General features: G+C 39.9%; 1 protein-coding gene across 1 annotated transcript in view; it reads right to left on the bottom strand.

Annotated features, from left to right (window-relative positions):
- Positions 1-19,457, bottom strand: part of LOC122781030 (exocyst complex component 4-like) — a 66,900-nt gene that overhangs the window by 33,926 nt on the left and 13,517 nt on the right. The window contains exons 8-10 of the mRNA XM_044044522.1: positions 17,098-17,278; positions 8,130-8,275; positions 7,828-7,916 (exon numbers count right to left, since the gene is read on the bottom strand). Of these exons, the coding sequence (XP_043900457.1) occupies positions 7,828-7,916; positions 8,130-8,275; positions 17,098-17,278 (416 nt within the window). The remainder of the gene's footprint in view (positions 1-7,827; positions 7,917-8,129; positions 8,276-17,097; positions 17,279-19,457) is intronic.

Raw genomic sequence — 19,457 nt, forward strand, 5'->3', positions numbered from 1 at the left:
CAGTTCGAAGGCCGTCACTGCGCATGCAGAAGTAAGGCATGCACTGTCCAAGGTGAAAACGCTTTGGCTGATGCCGGAGTCATTTTGGTCGGCATCCAGTTTAACTCCTGAGCTCGGACCAAGATTTATTCCAGCAGGTGTTGATGGATTGTGTTTGGATAATCATTCGCAATTTGCATTTTATTTAAAAGGAAAAAGCCGAAATAACTAAACAAACTGAAGAAAAAAAAGGTGTATTATAAAAGTGCAGAGTATCAAAAAGTTTAAATAAATGTATTTTCCACTCTTATGCTTCTACATCCATTTGCTTCTTAACCGAGGGTTTAGTGTGATACACTATAGTAAAAGAGCTGCACTTATTATCACAAACTACAGTGCTTTTTCCTTGCCATAACAACGGTTCACTTTAGTTACAACACCATAGCTACTGTGCTATGTAATCACTGGCCCCACAGCAAGTCAACAGAGTTAGCAACTATGTGCATTTATGAGTGAGTGGGTCTTTTCAGAGAGGCAAGACATCACATATTTTACTGTTGTTTTAACAGTTATCATCAGCTTGGCTGAGATCTGTGTGTGTGAAGTGAACACAAAGATGACAACATGTGAAAAATAACTACCAGACGCCAGGACATCAGCATGTGTGTGTGCGCGCCTATTTTCCACTATGTGCTTCATATTTGCTTTGATGCAAAACAGAAATACAAGCGTTTCACAGTAATAGCCTGTCAGGTAACACAGGTACCTTACATTTGATCTACTGTACAAAGCCAGTTACTCAGTCGCTGCGGATACAACCCGTTTCATGAAAGGTCTGTCACTTTCTGGTGACATTTCTGCAGCGTACGGAACATGTCATTCAATTACGGCCATGTCGCTCATGACATAACTTCATGTAACATGCACATTCACATCCATCTGACCAGTACAGAGTGACAAGTGGGACATGTGCCTTTTACACAACAATGAACTTTGCTCTCACTACATGCCTGGGAAAGAAAAACAGCATTGAAGACAGTTATGGAACTGCACTTAACCTATTTTTGGTTTTCTTTCACTGAAAGTCAATAAAAAAAAGCAGAAAAATATCCGTTCTCAGACTAAAACATGCTGCCCTTAATTTCCAGAATCCTTTAACGGGGTTTGCATTGAAAAAGATTCTCATTCAGTAAAGAAATAATATTACCTCCTGTATATAATTTATTCTGCTACAAGATAAGGAACAAACATATAAAGGAGTTTCGGGGGGGAAGGAGATCGGGCTATATTGAAAACAGAAATTTCCCTTTCCCTTTTTCAGCACACCAGACCTAATTTAAAGTTTGAACAGCCTGAATATTTTATTGAGTTTAAAGTTAAATTATCATTGGTCTTACAGAACTAAGTAGAAACACTGATATTAATACACATCAATATTACTATCATTAAGCCTTTCTCAACTTGATGAAGGCCACAAGCCACAATTTGTAAATGTACCTATGGGGGTAAATTTATTTAAATAATTTGACTGGTATTTGCCTATGGTGGTTTAATATGAGCAAAAAGAGCACGACTAACTTTATTTTATGACATTTGATTTGCTCGTGATGTATTAACTGGGTCTTCCATGGTACAGTGCTTATTCATTCACACTCAAATTTCACATTTATACCAAAAAATCATAACAGAGCATCATTGTCCAACATAAAAGTCAGAGAGACAGTGGCTTATCAGAGCTAAGCAAGTGTCTTTGACATTCCAGGATCACTCCACTGCAATCGTTATTGACTTTTTTTTTTTTTACAGTCAAAGTTCAATTCCATCTCAGGCACCATTTATGAACGTGATTAATCATAATTGCAAGGTCAACGGAAGTCGAGTATTGATCACTCAGCAAGATGAGTGAACAAACATCATCTCGGAACAACAAATTAAGGAGATTGACTGATTGGAGAAAAGAAATTACTGAAGAGAGGAAGTTAATGATTTTACAGTAAAAATAGATTCAAGGGCCTTTTGGAGGGCGACCAAAGAGGGTGGAACTGATCTGATCTTGCTTTCCAAAGGAGCGATCCAAACGTAAAGAGTACGGTAGTAGAGTATGTTGTTTAGGAGAGCAGACATAGAGAATGAAGCGTATACCCCATTCCCACTGGTCAAATAAAACCTGTTACACCCCAGGTTTAAATGGTGTCTTTGACTCGTGGTACTGGAAGAATGCTGTGCAACGAGGAACTGAAAATTGAATTCTTTATATCTTAATGTGAATCGCTCAGTTTGAATCTCAATTGAATGACTGCTTTTAAAAATGTGAATCTGAGAAAAAGTCATTTGAAATTGAATGTATTGATTTGCAAGGGCATTGCAATAAATCTGAAACCAATTTGTTTACACAGTTCAGTTGGAACTTCATTTCTTCAAATTAAATTTTTGTGCCACACATCCAGGTCCTTAAGGCAAAGCAAAACCAATCGAACGCAGATGAAAAGAACAGTGTTAGTCGACAATGTCAGCGAAGTGTCTTACGGACTCTTGACCCGTAGACTGGCAGGAGCAAGGACCCGAGAGAAGTCAGCACGATGTCCAGTGAGCAGCAGCTTAACTCTCAGGCCTGTAATAAATTATTAATGCGCATGAAAAGAAGCGTCGTGTATGCATACACTATGTTATGAGTCGGGCAGGCTCTCCCAGGTTACCTCACCCTTGCTGAGCACATAATGATAGGAGAGCGACAGAAACCATTAAACACTTCAGTGTTTCCCATACATTGACCAATGTGTGGCAGACCGCCACAGATCTTTAAAACAAATTGCATCGTTCCATTCATTCCTCGCCCTGCCTCTGCAACTCTCTCTCTTCTTCTCTCTCTTTCGCACACACACAGCTGACAGCTGATTGATCCTTACTTTTGGGCACATGTGATTGAGCACAGGTGTGTATCAGTGGTGTTGTGAGTATCCCTTACAAGCAGAATCAAGGAGTCCTTTCCATCTGCGTTTGACTGCTTTTGCCTAACCGTCAGGGACCTGGGTGTGTGGCATAAAAATTTAATTTCAAGAACTGAATATGAATTGAGACGAGTGAAACTGAACTGCGAGAGTAAATTAAGGAGTCAAATGTTTCCACCAAATGAAATACAGTTTAAAATGTGTTGCCGCACACGTTCAAATCAATACAAATCAAGATTTTCAGATCATTTTAAAAGCAATTACTCAAATTGTTCAATTCAGCTACAAATGGAGTGATTCACATTGAGATAAAAGGAATTCCATTTCAGTTCCTCGTGGCACAGAATTCTTCCCATCCATCAAATGACTCTGCAAAGCACACATGGTTTTTATCAGCTTCATCTTCAATCAACATCGGTAGGGATGCAAGAGCACACCAATTTCCTCTACGTCTGCTTCACTGTGGGCAGCGAGGCAAATTCCGCCATCGCTTCCAGCTCAACTCTAAAACACACAATCAAACTCTGGCTGTGATAGCTTTTTTGCACACCTCATGTTTTACAACTTAGGACAGCGGTTTTGACATAGGGATTAAAAATGGGGATTATTCCTCATAGTTATGTGTTTAATTGACATTCACTCCTGGGTTAAATGATTCTGCAAAGCACATACGGTTTTTATCAGCTTTATCTTCAAGATGCAGTGGGTTAGATTTTTTTTAGTGTGTTCACCTGGCTATAAAAATCTCCAATTTCAGTGTGAAAGAGTCTTTATTGAACCCAATAATCTTTCTGCACGGTCATGTCTTTAAACTAACTAAAAAGAAATACATTTCACTCCCCTCCTGTAATCACAATGATAGCTTGACAAAGTGTGCAACACCACACATCATCTGCCAGGAACATACAGTTCCTGAAGCTTTACATTACACTGCTCACACACACACACACACCAACACACAGGCGCACACTTTTGAGAAAGCGTGGCAATTAACATCTGCCAAACCCACCCCTGCTATCCCACCCATCATTACCTCCACCTCAATGTATCCCACTAGACAGTTTTTCCATTTGCACCTCTCCTCCCTCCCCTCCCTGTTGGGGTGTTTGAATCAGCTTGACAAGGAACAACACTTCTGGCTGCCCTGAGCAGTCACTCCTCCCCCTTTCCCAATCCCCACCCCTCCTCTCATGAGAACACAGTGCTATTATACATAAACAAGAGGCCCTAGGAATAACATAAGCTTTTTCCCCCCCCTCCTGTACCTGAGTGAGCAGACTTGTATTATAGGCTTGGCAGAAAGAAGAGCTGTTTAAAACTCAATAGCTTGCATCTTTTTGTTTGCTGGACACCCTGTGAACAAGTCTATTTAAATATCAAAAGAAACACAGGGAATGTGTGAAATAGATTTGGAACCACGTTGATTATAAATACATCTCAGAATGGTGGGAGGTCAGAGGTGTTAGAACACTGGAAATGGCAGTAAATGTTTGTGTCTGCATGAGAAAGTATGAAGTGTGTGTGGAAAAGCATGTGGTGATCGGCAGCCTTTTTGTATGGCTGTCAGGCTGGCGTGGGTTGGGCTGGGGTGTCACTTCAAACGTGCCCTGTGGCGGCGAGGCAATATCGCAAAAAACACATTTAACAAATGAATAAAAAAAAAAAAAATTGTGTTAATGCATTACTGCTTTACTCCGGCACAAGAGTGCAGTAGTTTTTCGAGACTCCGCATATTCACACATCACCTCCCAGATGACCACTGGGGCACGAGTCATCCGATGCCTACACACACATAACAGAATAACAGAAGACAATAAAAAAAGCAAGGGGGGCGAGGATGCAGAGGTGTAGTGACTGGGAGACACACAGGGGGAGGAATATGGCGGGGGCATGGTAGCACATCTATAGCTGGAACAATGTTGTTTTCATCATTTATTCATAGGGAATGTGATTGAATCTAGGATTACATTCTGTGATCCTCAAGTAGTGCACTGCCAAGGACACAAACACACCGACATTCAGAAAGACAGACAGACGGACGAGGGTCTGCTGCATACATGTTCCCCATACTCCAAACCGCACGTACAGAAGCAGGGTAGATATTCCAGATGTGGCTGCACATGGAGCTATAATAAAGTCTTTAGATGAGAAATTGGATTAATTGAAGCATACGAGAGATGCTTCAGTGGAGAATGCACGCAATTAAGTCCCCCCCTGCGCCTTTGTATGTGAGGCATGTGAATACGTGCGCATGCACGAAGCCATGTATACAGTATGTGTGTAATGATATATCACGGGTCCTTGGAACACTCCGGAGACATATATTACAGATGTTACGGATTCATTTCAAACCATTAACAGTACGCGTCTATGGACAGGTGACCAAACCACTACACACTCAGCACTGTAATCTTAATTTACAGATTACCTGGAAACTACATAAAAGTGTATTTCATGTCAGCGTGATCCCAGACAGTGTTAGCAAAAGAGCGACAGGAAGCCAACATATTTTCTGCACGTACTGAAAAATGATTTGTAGTTTTGACTTTGTACATGATTGAGTGCCTGCCTATTCTTTTACATTTGTTAGCGGTGCATAGCTGGATTTAAAATTGACAATCAACTGCTTATTTTTCAAAGGCGGCTGGTGAGCGTTTTAGTTAATAACTCTATTGACTCGACGCAGACCTGTGAGATTAAAAAGAGTTGAGGAAACTCCAAGTGGAGAGACTAAGAGACACACATGACTACACTTGAAGTGTTGAGTAATCCGGTAGCCAGAAGAACTCATCAACTCAGTCTCTCTTTTTCTAACTCTTTTCCCTCTTTACAATAAGTTTAATTTGAAGAGAGAGGAAAAAGTCTTTCTCCGCGTCGTCTCTATATATATTTTTCTAATTTCTTCCTTCAGAAATCTCCTAATGGCTTCTTCTCTGGACCCTGATGAAAACAATGACTTTTAACCTTCCTCGCACTCCATCCCTTCCTGCATCCATCTTTCCCCTCCCTCCATCACAGTCGACTTATTTCACGTTCTAAATGATTTCTTACTCCTTCAATCTTTTTTGGAGCCATTCAGGGCCCAGCTTGGGTTTGTGGCTGGTGCGACGCATTGTGACAGGTGAAATGAAAGCCCAGAGAAATCTCATCTCCTTATGAACGCTCAGAGGCATTCAGGCAGTCAAAAAATATATATATTATTTTTTTTTTCTTTCTGAGGCACTAACAGAAGAAAATGTGAGTTGTTATTTGAAGACTATGTGGGGTTTTCCTTTATCCACAGTTAATCATTGCTGCTTTTTGTGAGGTGGTGGTGGAAGTCATGGGTACTGTGACAGGATACAGTATTTTACATATTATTTACAGACAACCGGTCGTATGAGCACCATTCAAACCCTTGTCAAATGAGTTTACACAACGCTGATTAAGCCTATCTACTTGTTTTTGTGTCTGTGGAGACATATTATGTCACAACTGAGGAAGGGAAGGAAGAAGGCGTACGGCTACACTAGTTAAGTAAGACGACAGTAAAAGTTTGGAATAAGGTCCAGGAGTCGTCCTTTTAGAAAGCTCTGCAGGCTCACCTGAGGATTAGGGAAAGTCTGATGTCACTGCCGGACTTTATGGCGAAAAATGCCAAGAAGTTCCACAAAAAGTTTCCTCCTAATCCTCAAAGTCCAGACTCACGCAGACAGCCTCTGTGTGTGTGTGTTTGTGTCACAAAGCCGCAGCAGGATAAAACTTGCAACGGTGTCGCTGTCGCTCACTGCCTCCGGTTCATGTCTGTTTTTACGCAGGGTAGCTTGTTTTTGAGCTTCAGATCATTAACTACTATAGAAGTTACACACCGGAACTTTAAGTATGTTTTGATGTCAAAAAAAGAAAAAGTACAGTCGACATTAAAGCCTCTTCTGGAGTTGTAAGAAAAGAAACAATTTGAGTTCAAAGCCTAATTAATATGATAATATTTTAACTGTTTATTCTGTCTCTCTCTAGTATAAAAGCAAGCCACGTTTTATCTATGTTTATTATCTCATTCTAACTCTTCCTTTTTTTTTAATCCAAACAAGGGTTACAAAAGTAATTGTACCAGACAAGCAGCGCTGTCAGGCATTGCTGATTGAAACCTCAAGGTCACAGGCAGAGAGTCAGGAGTAGTACCAGTAGTAAAACAGTGTCGACTCTCTCTGGCTGTGTAGCTCGCTCAATGTGCCATTTCTGTGTGTAAATGAATGTGAATGAGAGGCTTTCAAGGCTTCCAAGTCACCCTGCTCTCTGCCATTTTAACTCTTCACCCATAATATCCTGTGATATGCTTCTCTTCTCCTTGACTTCTCAAACTGTGACACGTCCTTGCTGTCTTACCGGCACCTTTTGGTACTTCTCTCTCAATCAACGTTTATTCTATTCTTCCCAGTTTGACTGCAGTCTTCCTGTGCACCCATCCTCCATCTTAACAAAGCAGCCAAAGCTCTTTTTGCCTTTTCTGAAGAAACATCAGAACATCACATTATGGTCTTGATACTCACATATCCATCTATGTGTAACCTTTATTTCTGTCTTTTTCAGAAAGCCTCTCTACTCAGGTATTTTTCTTAGTCAACCCAACACCTCAAACCCCTCTTCATCTTTTCATCCTTTCACACAACACTAACCTTTGATTTTTGGCTGCTCGTTTCTTTCCTGCTTTATTCCCCACACTTTCTCTGACACATTTATTTGCCATTTTCCCACTTTTCTGTCAATACTTTATCACCTTATTTATAACCTGCTATTTCTCCTTCCTTCCCTTCATCTCACTATGCATGCTTCTTTCTCTATTCCAGCTGTTCAGGAATCTTGTGCGCCGCCAATCTCTCCATCCTCAGTCCCCCCCTCCCACATTCCTCCCTCTCCTCACCTTGTAATTCTCCACTCTTGCTGTAGAGTTCTCGCCTCTGCTCTCTCAAGTAGGCACTCATGCTGATGGCATGGGAAGATGATTCAAACCTACAAAACACCATGGAGATTTAACAAGTGAGCAACCAACACAATAAATAATACAACAGGATGTCACGGGGAAAAATAATACTGAGGGTATTGGTCTTGAATTTTTAGCTAGATTTATCTCTTTTGAAATATAGCCTCTTATAAAGAGGATGCTTTGTTCTCTTATTTCTGGACTCGCATAAACCACAGAGGAAAAAAAAGTGTGGTCCTTACTTGAAAAGAGACTGCTTGGCACGCTGTGGTTTCTTCTTTGCGAAAAAAGCAGCAAACTCACTGCCGGTGCTGGCGTAGGAGAGTTGAGCTGAAGGCTCAGTGGCACTACGGCTGTTCTTCACATCGAGATACTCCATGAGCAGAACCTAAATAACACAGAGCATAAGGTCAAATAAGGTTATTAAGTGGAAAAAGCGAGATATAAAAGTGACTTGAGTCCTCATGGGGGAACAGGCCCTTGTGGTCTTTTTGTCAATGATTCAACGATGATTTTCTATTGTTGACTGATATACAAATATTATTATGACTATTAATAAAGAGTATGTGTAAATGTTTTAGATATTGTAACACGGAGTGATAAGGTTTAATATGGCTTAAAACCTCTAAATCACAGTCATGTCCTGCTTTTGTGTTATGTTCACTTAATTCATAAAAAATACCTTTTTTATATCCATAAGGGTGTAAAGAGAGTGTATATTCACACCATATCGTATGGGTAAAAAGGTTAAAAAAAAAAATACCCAAATACATACAATGGCCATCCTCCCTAACCAAAAATGATGTGGTGTGGAACTGCAAAAACATCTGGTGATTGTAATTTGAATGTGTGGATCTTTAGCTTTCTGGTTTGATGCTTCCCAACCATTTACTGAATGTTATTTCATATAGTGTTTGTTTTTTGGTAAAATTCCAATTACAAATGCTTTCTTCAGCAGAGACACATAGACGTAGAACAATAGCACAAGACATGCCAAGTCGTTTTTCTAATCATCGCATTTCATTGTATTACAGTTTGTTAAACATTTTATCTACAAATCCAATCCTAGAAAACAAACAAATAAACACTGGCGATAAAGGACAAACCCTGCTAACATGAATGGGTGCATTTGATGAGCACAGCTGAAATTCCTGCCCTCCATTCTCCTGATCTGTCTGCATGATCCATGGTGAAATCCATCAACGTCTTATCATGCTTCATAAAAATCTTATCAACTTCTAACAATAGCCCAGGACAAGCGCATTGAAACTCGGGCCAGATAGGGAAAGTTAACTTCCTCTACTCTATCATTATATCTGCACATTCCCTGTTGCTTTGACTGGCTCTCATTTTTCAAAATCTCCCAGTGTCTCATCTCTCATTCCTCACATTTCTATTTTCTGTCTACCTCAGTCCATCGTTTCCTTTCTTTCTTACCCTTCCTCATTCTTCTCTCTGTGTGAATACATATGTTCGAAAATAGCCTCCAATGTCTAATAACTTCATAATTTAGCAGCGCCATTTAGCCCGTGTGTGTGTGTGTGTGTGTGTCTAATTCGGAGGCACAGTATGGGTCAGCCCAAAACGGGACAGGAGTAATTGTAGAGCAGATGGAGATCCATCCTGGCCATAATAATGTGATTAACGCTGCAGAGAGCAACCCCCGTCATGCGTGGGAAAGACGTCACATGCACCAATATTATTAATTCAGGTGCACACATTTGGAAGTGCAGATGTATAAATAAAAATACAAATAAGATGATAAATACATGAGCATGTTGACATAATTATTCCCTAACTTTTGAGATGGTATAGTCCACCTGCTACAAAGAAATCTTAGATTAACTGGTTTATGATTTGGTCTTAACCTTAAAAATGTTAAAATTTTGTTTGTTAATGACCTGCTTGATGTACTTTATATTACGTTTATACATCTAAGATAAGCAATTTTGAGAGTTATTTGTTATAAACTGTTAAAAATAAAAAATAAATCATCAAAACATATCAGCCAAAACATGTTAATGGCTACCATGATTTCCCAAGGTAACCATCGACATCTGCCATAGAAAAACCCTTTATCTGTCATCCTTCATTACGGAAGTTTAGATTTTGTTTTTATCCCTGCTTTTGTCTACACAGTCAAAATTAGTTGTCATAATTTGTGGTGTCTGCATTATTGGACCAACATCAAAATACTTTAAAAGCCAAGAACACACAGCTGAACTGTGCAAAATGATTCTCATGTTAATTGTGGGGTCAAAGCGCAGTAAAATAAATGGGTTAAATATGAACACAGTAACTTCCACCACACACATAATTAACTCTCTGGCACAATTTCCCTTCATCACAGGGAGAAGAGGTGGCCATAACACACTCATCTTCTCCATCCGACAACACCCAGCCTTCCACTTGCCACTAGCCGCGTGCTGCAGCTAATCCTATCAGTGTATTAATTACTAATGATGAGCTGATGGAGCGAAACCCCCTCTTGCTTGCAAGTTAACGCCCAAGTAGACTTAATGAAATGCCAGTGCCGGGCTGATGAAGGGGCTCCGACCCTACTTAAATTGCATTAGCCCAGAGACAGAGTGAACTTTGAAGGCAATTAACTAGACTGCTAGGACAGGGAGAAAGATGGAGGGACAGGAGGCAGAAAGTAACACAGGGGGAGGAAAGGAAAGTAGACAAGATAAGGGAGGGAAAGAGTCGTGGGGAACAGAAAGAGCAAAGGATTATAGGAGGCCAATGAATGCTGAACTGAATGCTAAAGAGAAAATGGGCACAGGGAGATTGAGGGAAGGGGAAAGTCAGGATGACATAGAGAAAACACAAGAGACCAAGATAAATAACAAGTGGTTGCTGATTTAACACCTCAAAGCAAAGAGAAGGAGATCGGTGCCCACACCTCTGCTTAAAAGAACCTCCTACTAATTATAGTGAGTGCACAAACCTTTAGTAGACAAGATCTGCTGATCAACTACTAATCAACAGAGAACCATGTTACAGAACTAATCTAATAACTACCTCATGCAACACCTGTCCTAACAGTTCTGAACACAGTTTTGTTGACATTGACTAAAACCATCTCAGTCACATTGTGGAGAAACTAATCCAAATTTTCCAAATTGTATTTTTTATGAAGGGGGAACAAATTATCGCACCTTGTCAGAAACTAGACACTTCATTCTTGAAGTATATATTATCTGAACACTTCATTACAAGCACTGCAGTGAATCAACATCACCTCCAACTGTCAACAACTCTCATTATGACCCATCAAGGGACTTAACATTAGAAAACTACAATCCACACATTAAAGAAAACAATCACACGCCAACATCTGCTCGACACAATCACGGCACTACCTAGTTGCCTAGGGCTGACGGTTCCAGATATAGCAGGATCATGGGCACGCAGCTACGATACCTATCAAAACCCATATTCTTTTTTTCACCCATTGCTAGTAAACAACTGCAGCACCATAAAAAAAGACAGATAGAAATAGTCTCAGCTTGTATTCTGTCTTCCACCACAAAGTACCATAATTTTCTGTAATATGGGGCGCAATTGCATTTGAACTGATGCAATTCTATTCCAAAATGAATACATAAAATAAAAGATCAATTCCAAATGGGAGTTTTTAAAATATTGGGAGCATTCGGCATGTGATGAAACTGTCTGTTATCAGTGAACAAGAAATTACATTTCTTAAATATACTCAATTATCGTCTTTAAAGCGGGCAACAGAAGGAAAGAGGCTTCACTTTTTTTTCCCCACTTTCATTCTGAGTTTGAAGAGTTCAGGTTAAAAATACAATATTTAAACAGCAAAGCATTGTCTTGGCAATTCAATCATAGTTGTTTATAAGCCAAAACAGTTTATCCACTCTAATTAGATTGTTGGACTACCACTACTGTCATCAGAGGTTTCAGAAAGTGTTTGGAGAGGCAGGACAGGCATAAAGGAAGTGCCTGAATTCCCTGCAAATCAATATTCATGAGTGTACATGCAAAACAATCTCTCCAAGGGGCTCTCCTGAAAAAGACAATCATTTCCGCCACAAGTGTTCAACCAACCAACCTCGTTTGTCAGTTGAGCGACTCAGGTCTCGCCCCCAAACTTAAACCAGTCCACTGGGCTGAGTGCAAAGTTCTATTAAAATGTGGAGGAACACTTGACAGAAGCGTGCCCATGTAATTCATTACCAGCATTCCCTCCCATTTGTTTCCCCCCTAACAAAACGCCCAGATGTCACTGCTTGAGCTTGGACAAAGCATACACTTATCTTCCATTCTGCCCATTAACAACAAATCAGAGCAATTAACAGAGTGTCACTCAGAGATGAGCAGGTGAGCACTTATCGCTGGGTCAATTAGGAGTCATCAATTGGCTAAAATTAAAGAAATGAACATCGCTTCATTCTTCATCCCCCTCCATTCCCATCCTTTTCTTCTTATCAAGTCATCTTAAAAGCAGCCAAGAGAACAATCTAAGCACTTTGTTCCATTTACAAGGCTTATTGAAATTGGCTGTTTTCCCACTAAATCCCCCGGCTGGTGTCTTGTCGCAGCACATATTGACTGATATTCCTCTCTGCTAGTTTGAAGTTAAAGCCCAAAGTGTCCTTGGCCATCAAAGAAAGGATTCCGTAGACACCCTGTATTGATTATGTTCCAGAAATTTCAATAACCTTCACAAGTTTGGACAGAGCTTCAGCCACAACTACTCCCGCAGCACTGAACTACTGTTAACCAGTGAGGGTTCCCACCAGGAGTGGGCCACATCAAGTCAATCTTTTGAAGGCTATCTTGTTGAAAGAGTAAAGGGAGATGTGTCTGTCTGTGTGTTGACTGAAATCCATTTTTCTCCCCGTGTCCTTGCTGTGTCCCCAACATTTATACGATTACTTTGTGTTTCAAATAGAAAGAGGAGTAAAAGAAGTGTGTTTCTGAGGGTATTGTTTGCAAAGAGAAAAAGGTAAGTTCAAAACACTATATTGGTAATATTACCATCCTTTAAGTAAAATGTCCTAGTGTAACTGATCTCTGACACTGTGTCGAGTGGTGTTTATTGATTGAATTATTTTCATTTTAGCTATTTGGTGAAGATAAGCATGTTGCAGTTACGCATAATCTTTTAGAGTTTACTCCATAGCAGCACATTGTGTCCAGATAATGTGGAAATACTGTTCACAATGGAGCGTTAAAACTGTTAAACACAACTTCACCAAACACGTCAAAGAAGCCCCCCAAGAAAAAGCACATTTCGTGTAGTTCAAAATGTTGTGTCCCCAATTTGCAACAAAGAGTCATGAAGTCAACAAGTCAGTGAAATGACTGCAAAAACATGCATCAGTGTTTGATTAAGTCCCTAGTGAGTTTGATGTAGTAGATGTGGGGTAGGGGGGAGGGATGAGACTTGAGTGCTTCGGGGGGCAGAATAAATCTGACACATTGATTAAAATGTTGGGCAAGAATAACGTAGTGATGGCTGTGCTTCATATCTAATTAAAAGAGATCATTGTCTTGTGGCTACTCTTTGGCAGTTCAATTTGCCCAGTTTTCACTCTCGACGATGTGCTGAGGGAAGCCTGTGAATATCATATATTGTGAACTGTAAATGTAATTATTTATTTTAAAATAAATTGCTTACATGTTTCCCTTATTTCCTGGATGTGTTCCAAAAAATGGATTGAGAAATATGTATATTGTATACTATATATAAAAACCAAAATATATTAGCCATTTTTGACTTAGAGACCAGAGTTCTGTGGTCAAATATCTATGATCTAGAAATCACTACTTTGAAAAGGCAGACACTTGGAGAACATCCATCAATATTTTTTGAATGCAGACTCATAGTTCTTTGTCTGCAGAGAGGAAGCCACTCATTAAAAATGTGATTTGCACTCTAGTCACACACACACACGGCAGACAACGAGCATAGCGGGCAGTCACCCAGTCACAAATCCTCGCAGAATGCGCAAATGGCGAGCTAATTAACAAACTCACACGCCTCAAATTGAACACCCAACAAGGTCAAAAGGTGTTGGATGTCAGTAGCCAGAGATACTCTGTGCCAAATATACATGAAATAACACTTCCACTTCGTGGTATTAATGAAGATTGCATGTAGAGCTTTATGAACTGTGATCTTTGAGGAAATATGTTACCCAATTACCTGATAATGACAGAAGAAAAAAAAAAACTTGTGGATTTTCTAATAACTCACAAAACATCACATTAAACCACGGCAGGCCAACAGGCTGATTTAATTATATAATGGAGCAAAATCTGAAGAAGAGAGAGAAGCATATTATACATTAAGGACACATAAATTGAAGTTACCCTGATTTCTTAAGAAAAATTGAATGCTTTGAGGAGGAAGACGAAAAAGGGGAAGAATGTAGTGACAGAGTATTCAAGGTACGTGGTGGTGCACACTTAGAAAAGTAAATTCAATAACGTGTGAATAGAGACACACACATTCCACAAAAAGCCACTGGAAAGACTGTGGAGTGACACTGAAACACTCCTTCCAACATCAATATCACTGATTACATCCAGTCTTTTATGTTTTGAATCAATACTGGAAAAAAAACAAGTGGGAAAATCTCAGGCATTTCTGAAGTGGGACGAGAACCAATACATGATTCCTGAGTTTTAAAAGCTTGTTTACCGACTGCAACTTCAAGTCCATTGGGCCTCAGTCACACATTGATGAACAGCGTTTGTCAGCCAAGGCCTTGTAACCGGGTGCACACTGAGTGTTTCTGTCGACTCCTGCATGTGTCTGCTGATATGTCATGTGAAAAGGTCAATCTGGTTTCTTAACCTCTCAAAGCGAGGAAGAAAAAAAAATAAAATAAATAACACCTACGGAGAGGTTTCTGTACATATCAAAGATCTTAAGTACCTTTCATGAAGGCAGGAATTCTGTGTCTTTATTGTGCGTCACTGTTTATAAAAAGAAAAATAAGCTGTTGGCAAAATAGTCACAGTTGGCAACGTGGACGGACAAATGCAAGTTGTGTCAAATATCACGTCTCAGGAAAATCAAAAAGTGGAGGCATTCTTTAACGGTGATACAAGGGATTTCTGCTTCTAAATTAAAACATTTAATGTAAAGAGGAAAAAACAGTGCAAGTGGTTAAAAGGCAAAAATAAGTTTGAACAGTTTCTTTAACAATAAAATGACTTTGTTCCTGGACACATTGCACTTGTTACAAAATACTATTTGCCTCTGTCTAAACTAAATCAATTCTCGAAGTATGCCTTTGGCATTGCATATCTTTCAGGCCATAGTGAACAACTGTTGGGAAAAAAATCAATAAGAAAATATTTTACACTGGCTGTTGAAGAACTGAGGGAAACGAGAGACAAACACAATGAAAGACTAACAAGGTTTATAAATGCATTCTGACCAATACCTACGAGGTTCCTGCCCCTTTGTGGGTTCTAAGATATGAGATAAAAACCAGTACAGTATCCAATAATATTTAACTGTGCCACTGCGGGAGCAGTAGTTTAATTTCTCTCACTGCTGATATGTGACTCTCTAAGACAGAGTGGGCTGAAGGAAAGTGGTGAACGCGAGCATCTGAGAGGGAGAAGAAAATAAATAAGATAATGAGATTAAGAAGGAAATTACAAAAGGTCAGATTGGTTTGCAAAGGGTATTGGAGATGTGTGAGGCAGCGGGGGTGATGCTGAAGGAAAGGGGGCAGAGGAAATGGAAATGAAGGGTGGGAGAGAACAACAAACCAACAAGCAAGACGTGAGAGAAATGGCAAAGGGGAGGGAGAGATGGACGAGGGGGGGGCTTTATATTGATACAATCGTCAGGAAATAATAACACGAGTGAGTGAATAAGAAAACCTCATTTCATGTAATGAGTATTCTAATCAAGAGATTACATTATCTCACATCTCGGCAACAGGGGAGAGTGGAGTGAGTCCCTGGCAACTGGGTACTGGCAGTGGTCGCATGCTGGGGAATGGCTTAATGCCTTCTGTAAATGTATTGGTGGAACAGCACAGTTATAGTACATGCCTGTGCACATTCTCTCACACACACACACACACACAACACTAAACATTCCAGTATTGATGCAGTTGAACATACCAGCTGAAAAGTTATAAGTAGATGAGCTGGAATGCATTAACTTTAAATAGACAGGATTTCAATTTATGTAAGCAACAACATTCTGTTACCTTATTTATTTTTTAGAATTTGACTACTGAATGCTGATGTTGCTATTGATTGCTATGGCAACGATACTGTATCAAATACTGTACTAGGAAACTGACTTACTTTCCCCCCCACTAATCTAGTCATGGATATACACCAGAAAAGCCTAAAATGAGAGGCCTGTCATCCTCTTAAACAAAATCAGACTTTCAGTCAGCTTGAAGTGTTCTTATACACACGAGGCATGCTTCAGAAAATGGCATAAATTTAAATTACACATCTCCCAGTGAAAGAGCACAGAGGGGAGTGCTGTTTTCTTCATTATGAAGACACACGGAGAGGAACACACACTTGCACACACCGATCGCTTTGATGGCAACGACTGCCACAGATTTTCCCTCTGAGATTCACCATAGGTCAGTTCAACAGCTGCTCATCCCCACTGCCAGTCAGATGGGAGCAGGGAGCAAGAACCCAGAATAAATACACACCAATTAAAGAACCGAAAATTAATCCGAGCAATCAAGCTTTGCCCGTCTCCTTCCCTTGCTACTCCTCGCTGACAGATTGAATGCTATCCATCACACTGCTGCCAGTTCCTCTGCTGACTAATTTAATGTAAGTGTGGGTGAACTAAATCAATTTTTCAAGACACTGTACGAATACAGGATAAACAAACCTCCAGTGCGGTGAATGAAAAATAAAAGCCTGGGGGTATGCCTGTCAGAAACGACAAAACAAACAACCCAGAGTTCGCCATGAAAAGAATCTTGTTATCAGGTGCAGTGCTTTAATACGGTCTACTTTAAAACTTAAAAAAGTTATTTACCACAGACTCAAAGATATGGCAAAATCTTGCTTTGTGTTATATAAATCTACAATCATATTTAATCTCTACATGTGCTGGGTTGTTTAAATAATTGTTTTTAGCTTTCATATGGTTACAAATGAAGCTTCTTACTACGTTAAACTATTGATCACATACAGTACATTGTCTGGGGAGTTTTTGTTCAGACTGACCTGCAGCACTGTCTGGATCTTTGCAGAGACGTCCGCCTGCTCATAGAGCTTGATGCCCTCCTCGTGGGCCCCGCCCGGACACTGCACCGCAATCTGCTGCAGATGGGCCAACACCACACTGTGAGCCTGGGCCACTGCCTTAAACTTATCAAACAACAGCTCCAGCAGCTCCAGCAACAACCTGCAGAGGGAGCCACAGAGGGCAGAAAGGGACAGCAAGAGCAAGGTGGGGGGACATTGTGGAGAGGGGGAAAAGAAGGTTAAGAAAATGTAGTTCTGGAAATATTCAATAAAAATAAAATTAAATGTGACATTTTCTTACTCAAAGAACAAAAAAATGTGGATTCTGGAATGTACCATTTTATTACATAATCCCTTTCTACGTGGTCTTTTCTTTCAGTATCTAATAAAGCACTGAGTTAAACACAACAAGCATGACATTTAAATCATCTGGCCTTGAGCCACCGAGAAATTCAGCCTTTGTCTGAATATTTGAAGGAAGGGAAAATTACTCTTAGCGTGGGGTGATATTGCTCTGGCTGCTGCAGCTGGAGCCAGCACATTAATTACCAATTTCTTTGTATCACCAACAATGAGAATAAAAGTCTACACAGTACTCTAACAGTTAAGGTCCATTTGCTGTGCTCCTACAGAATTGCCTCAACTCCACATTCGTAATATTCATTAATTAAAGTAGGTGGGAAATTAATATATTTTTGATAACCTAATGAAGAACTAATGGTGGTACAGAACAACCAAAATAGCATTTTTGCAAAAACACATTAGTATTGCTTCACAGCTGCTGCTAGGCCTTTACCTATTCAATGCCAGAGGAATATACAGTGTATGTGCACAGATACAATTTTGTAAATAATCAATTGCTTCCTTTTGGAATGCTTTTAACTATAAAATTAAGGTAGACAATGCAAAAATCCAAAATACAGCACAACAAAATTAATGCAATTTAAGTTTGGTACTGCAATTCCCTCTTTCCATTGACATTTCAGCTGACACACACCAATATTTTACCTGTAATAACAAACTAATGTGGCAACAAACTAGCGGGGTCGGCTACAATATAAGTACTGAGGTGCCCAGGCTGAACTCAAATGAGCAGCTACTCTCATTAGTTCGAAATGGCTCAGGCTGAAGAAGAGAGCACAGCCAAAACCAAGTTGACCTTCCACTTGAACTAAGTGCTATGTGGCGGATTGGAAACTCACAGTTGCCTCATCTACACTAATGCGCCATACAAACTTTACTGCAGCTGCTTTCTGCACAAGGACAAAGCTTTCAAACTAAAGAGGGAACACAGGTTATATTAGCTGAGTCTGAATGACTACCCAGTGAACCCATGCCATCAAGTGCCCACTTTATTTTAGTGGAGATATTACAGTTGATATGAATACAGTCACTGTGACCTACATTGGACTTCTAAGCATTTTTACGTGGTTTCAAAAATGTGCAATGGCCAGCCCATAAATTACATTTTGGGCAAATGGACCATGATGTGAACATGATGAACACAAACTCAAACTTCAATATTATAAATCTAAAATTCTTAAACTTATGCTGTCCAAAGACGGTATCATTGTATCTTACCTCATAAACCATAGTTCTGCAAATAGATCCTCCAAATCAGTTTTGACTGTTACATGAGGACTTAAAAAATGTGTAATAATAGCCTGAAAGAAAAGCTGTGCCCAAAATCAAACACTCTTCTATTATTCACACTCAAAAGCACAAGGACCCAATCCTCATTAATGCAAAGCCAAAACAAATCACCGCCAATTTGAATATTTTGAAGAAAGAATGGATGCTACAGGTTTTGGGAGGTGGCCAAGGTTTCCTCTGAAAGGTATAAGGATAATGTGGAGGCAAGATGGATGGATGTTTCACCAGAGGGCATTTTGGTTGGCTGTCTGTCACTGCACTGGCAGTAGCAGCAAGTAAATGTTATTAATGGAGAGTAAAGCAGACACAAATCACTATGAGCTATAACTCAGTGAATAGAAGATGTTCAAGTGACGAAGAGAGGAGGTGAGAAATGCCAATGAGTGAAGGGATTCGCTCGCTCTTCCTCTCCCATGAGTAAATGTGAAGGACACATAGTAAACACTGTCCTACAGAAATGAATACACAATAGAAGGCTACAACTGTGATAGACACATGTACATTTTACAGCTCTAACCTCTTGAAATTCTAAATTCTCACCAAGCACATCTCCCACCTAACACACTATGAACACCTACTCTGGACGTCATGCTATCATGGTAGCCTAAGAGGCAGCAAAATTGACCACGACAGGTGCTTAAAATCCACGGAGATGGACCAATATATCGAAATATTGACTCTGGCAT

The sequence above is a fragment of the Solea senegalensis genome, linkage group LG14, assembly GCF_019176455.1.
Source record: "Solea senegalensis isolate Sse05_10M linkage group LG14, IFAPA_SoseM_1, whole genome shotgun sequence".
NCBI lineage: Eukaryota > Metazoa > Chordata > Actinopteri > Pleuronectiformes > Soleidae > Solea > Solea senegalensis.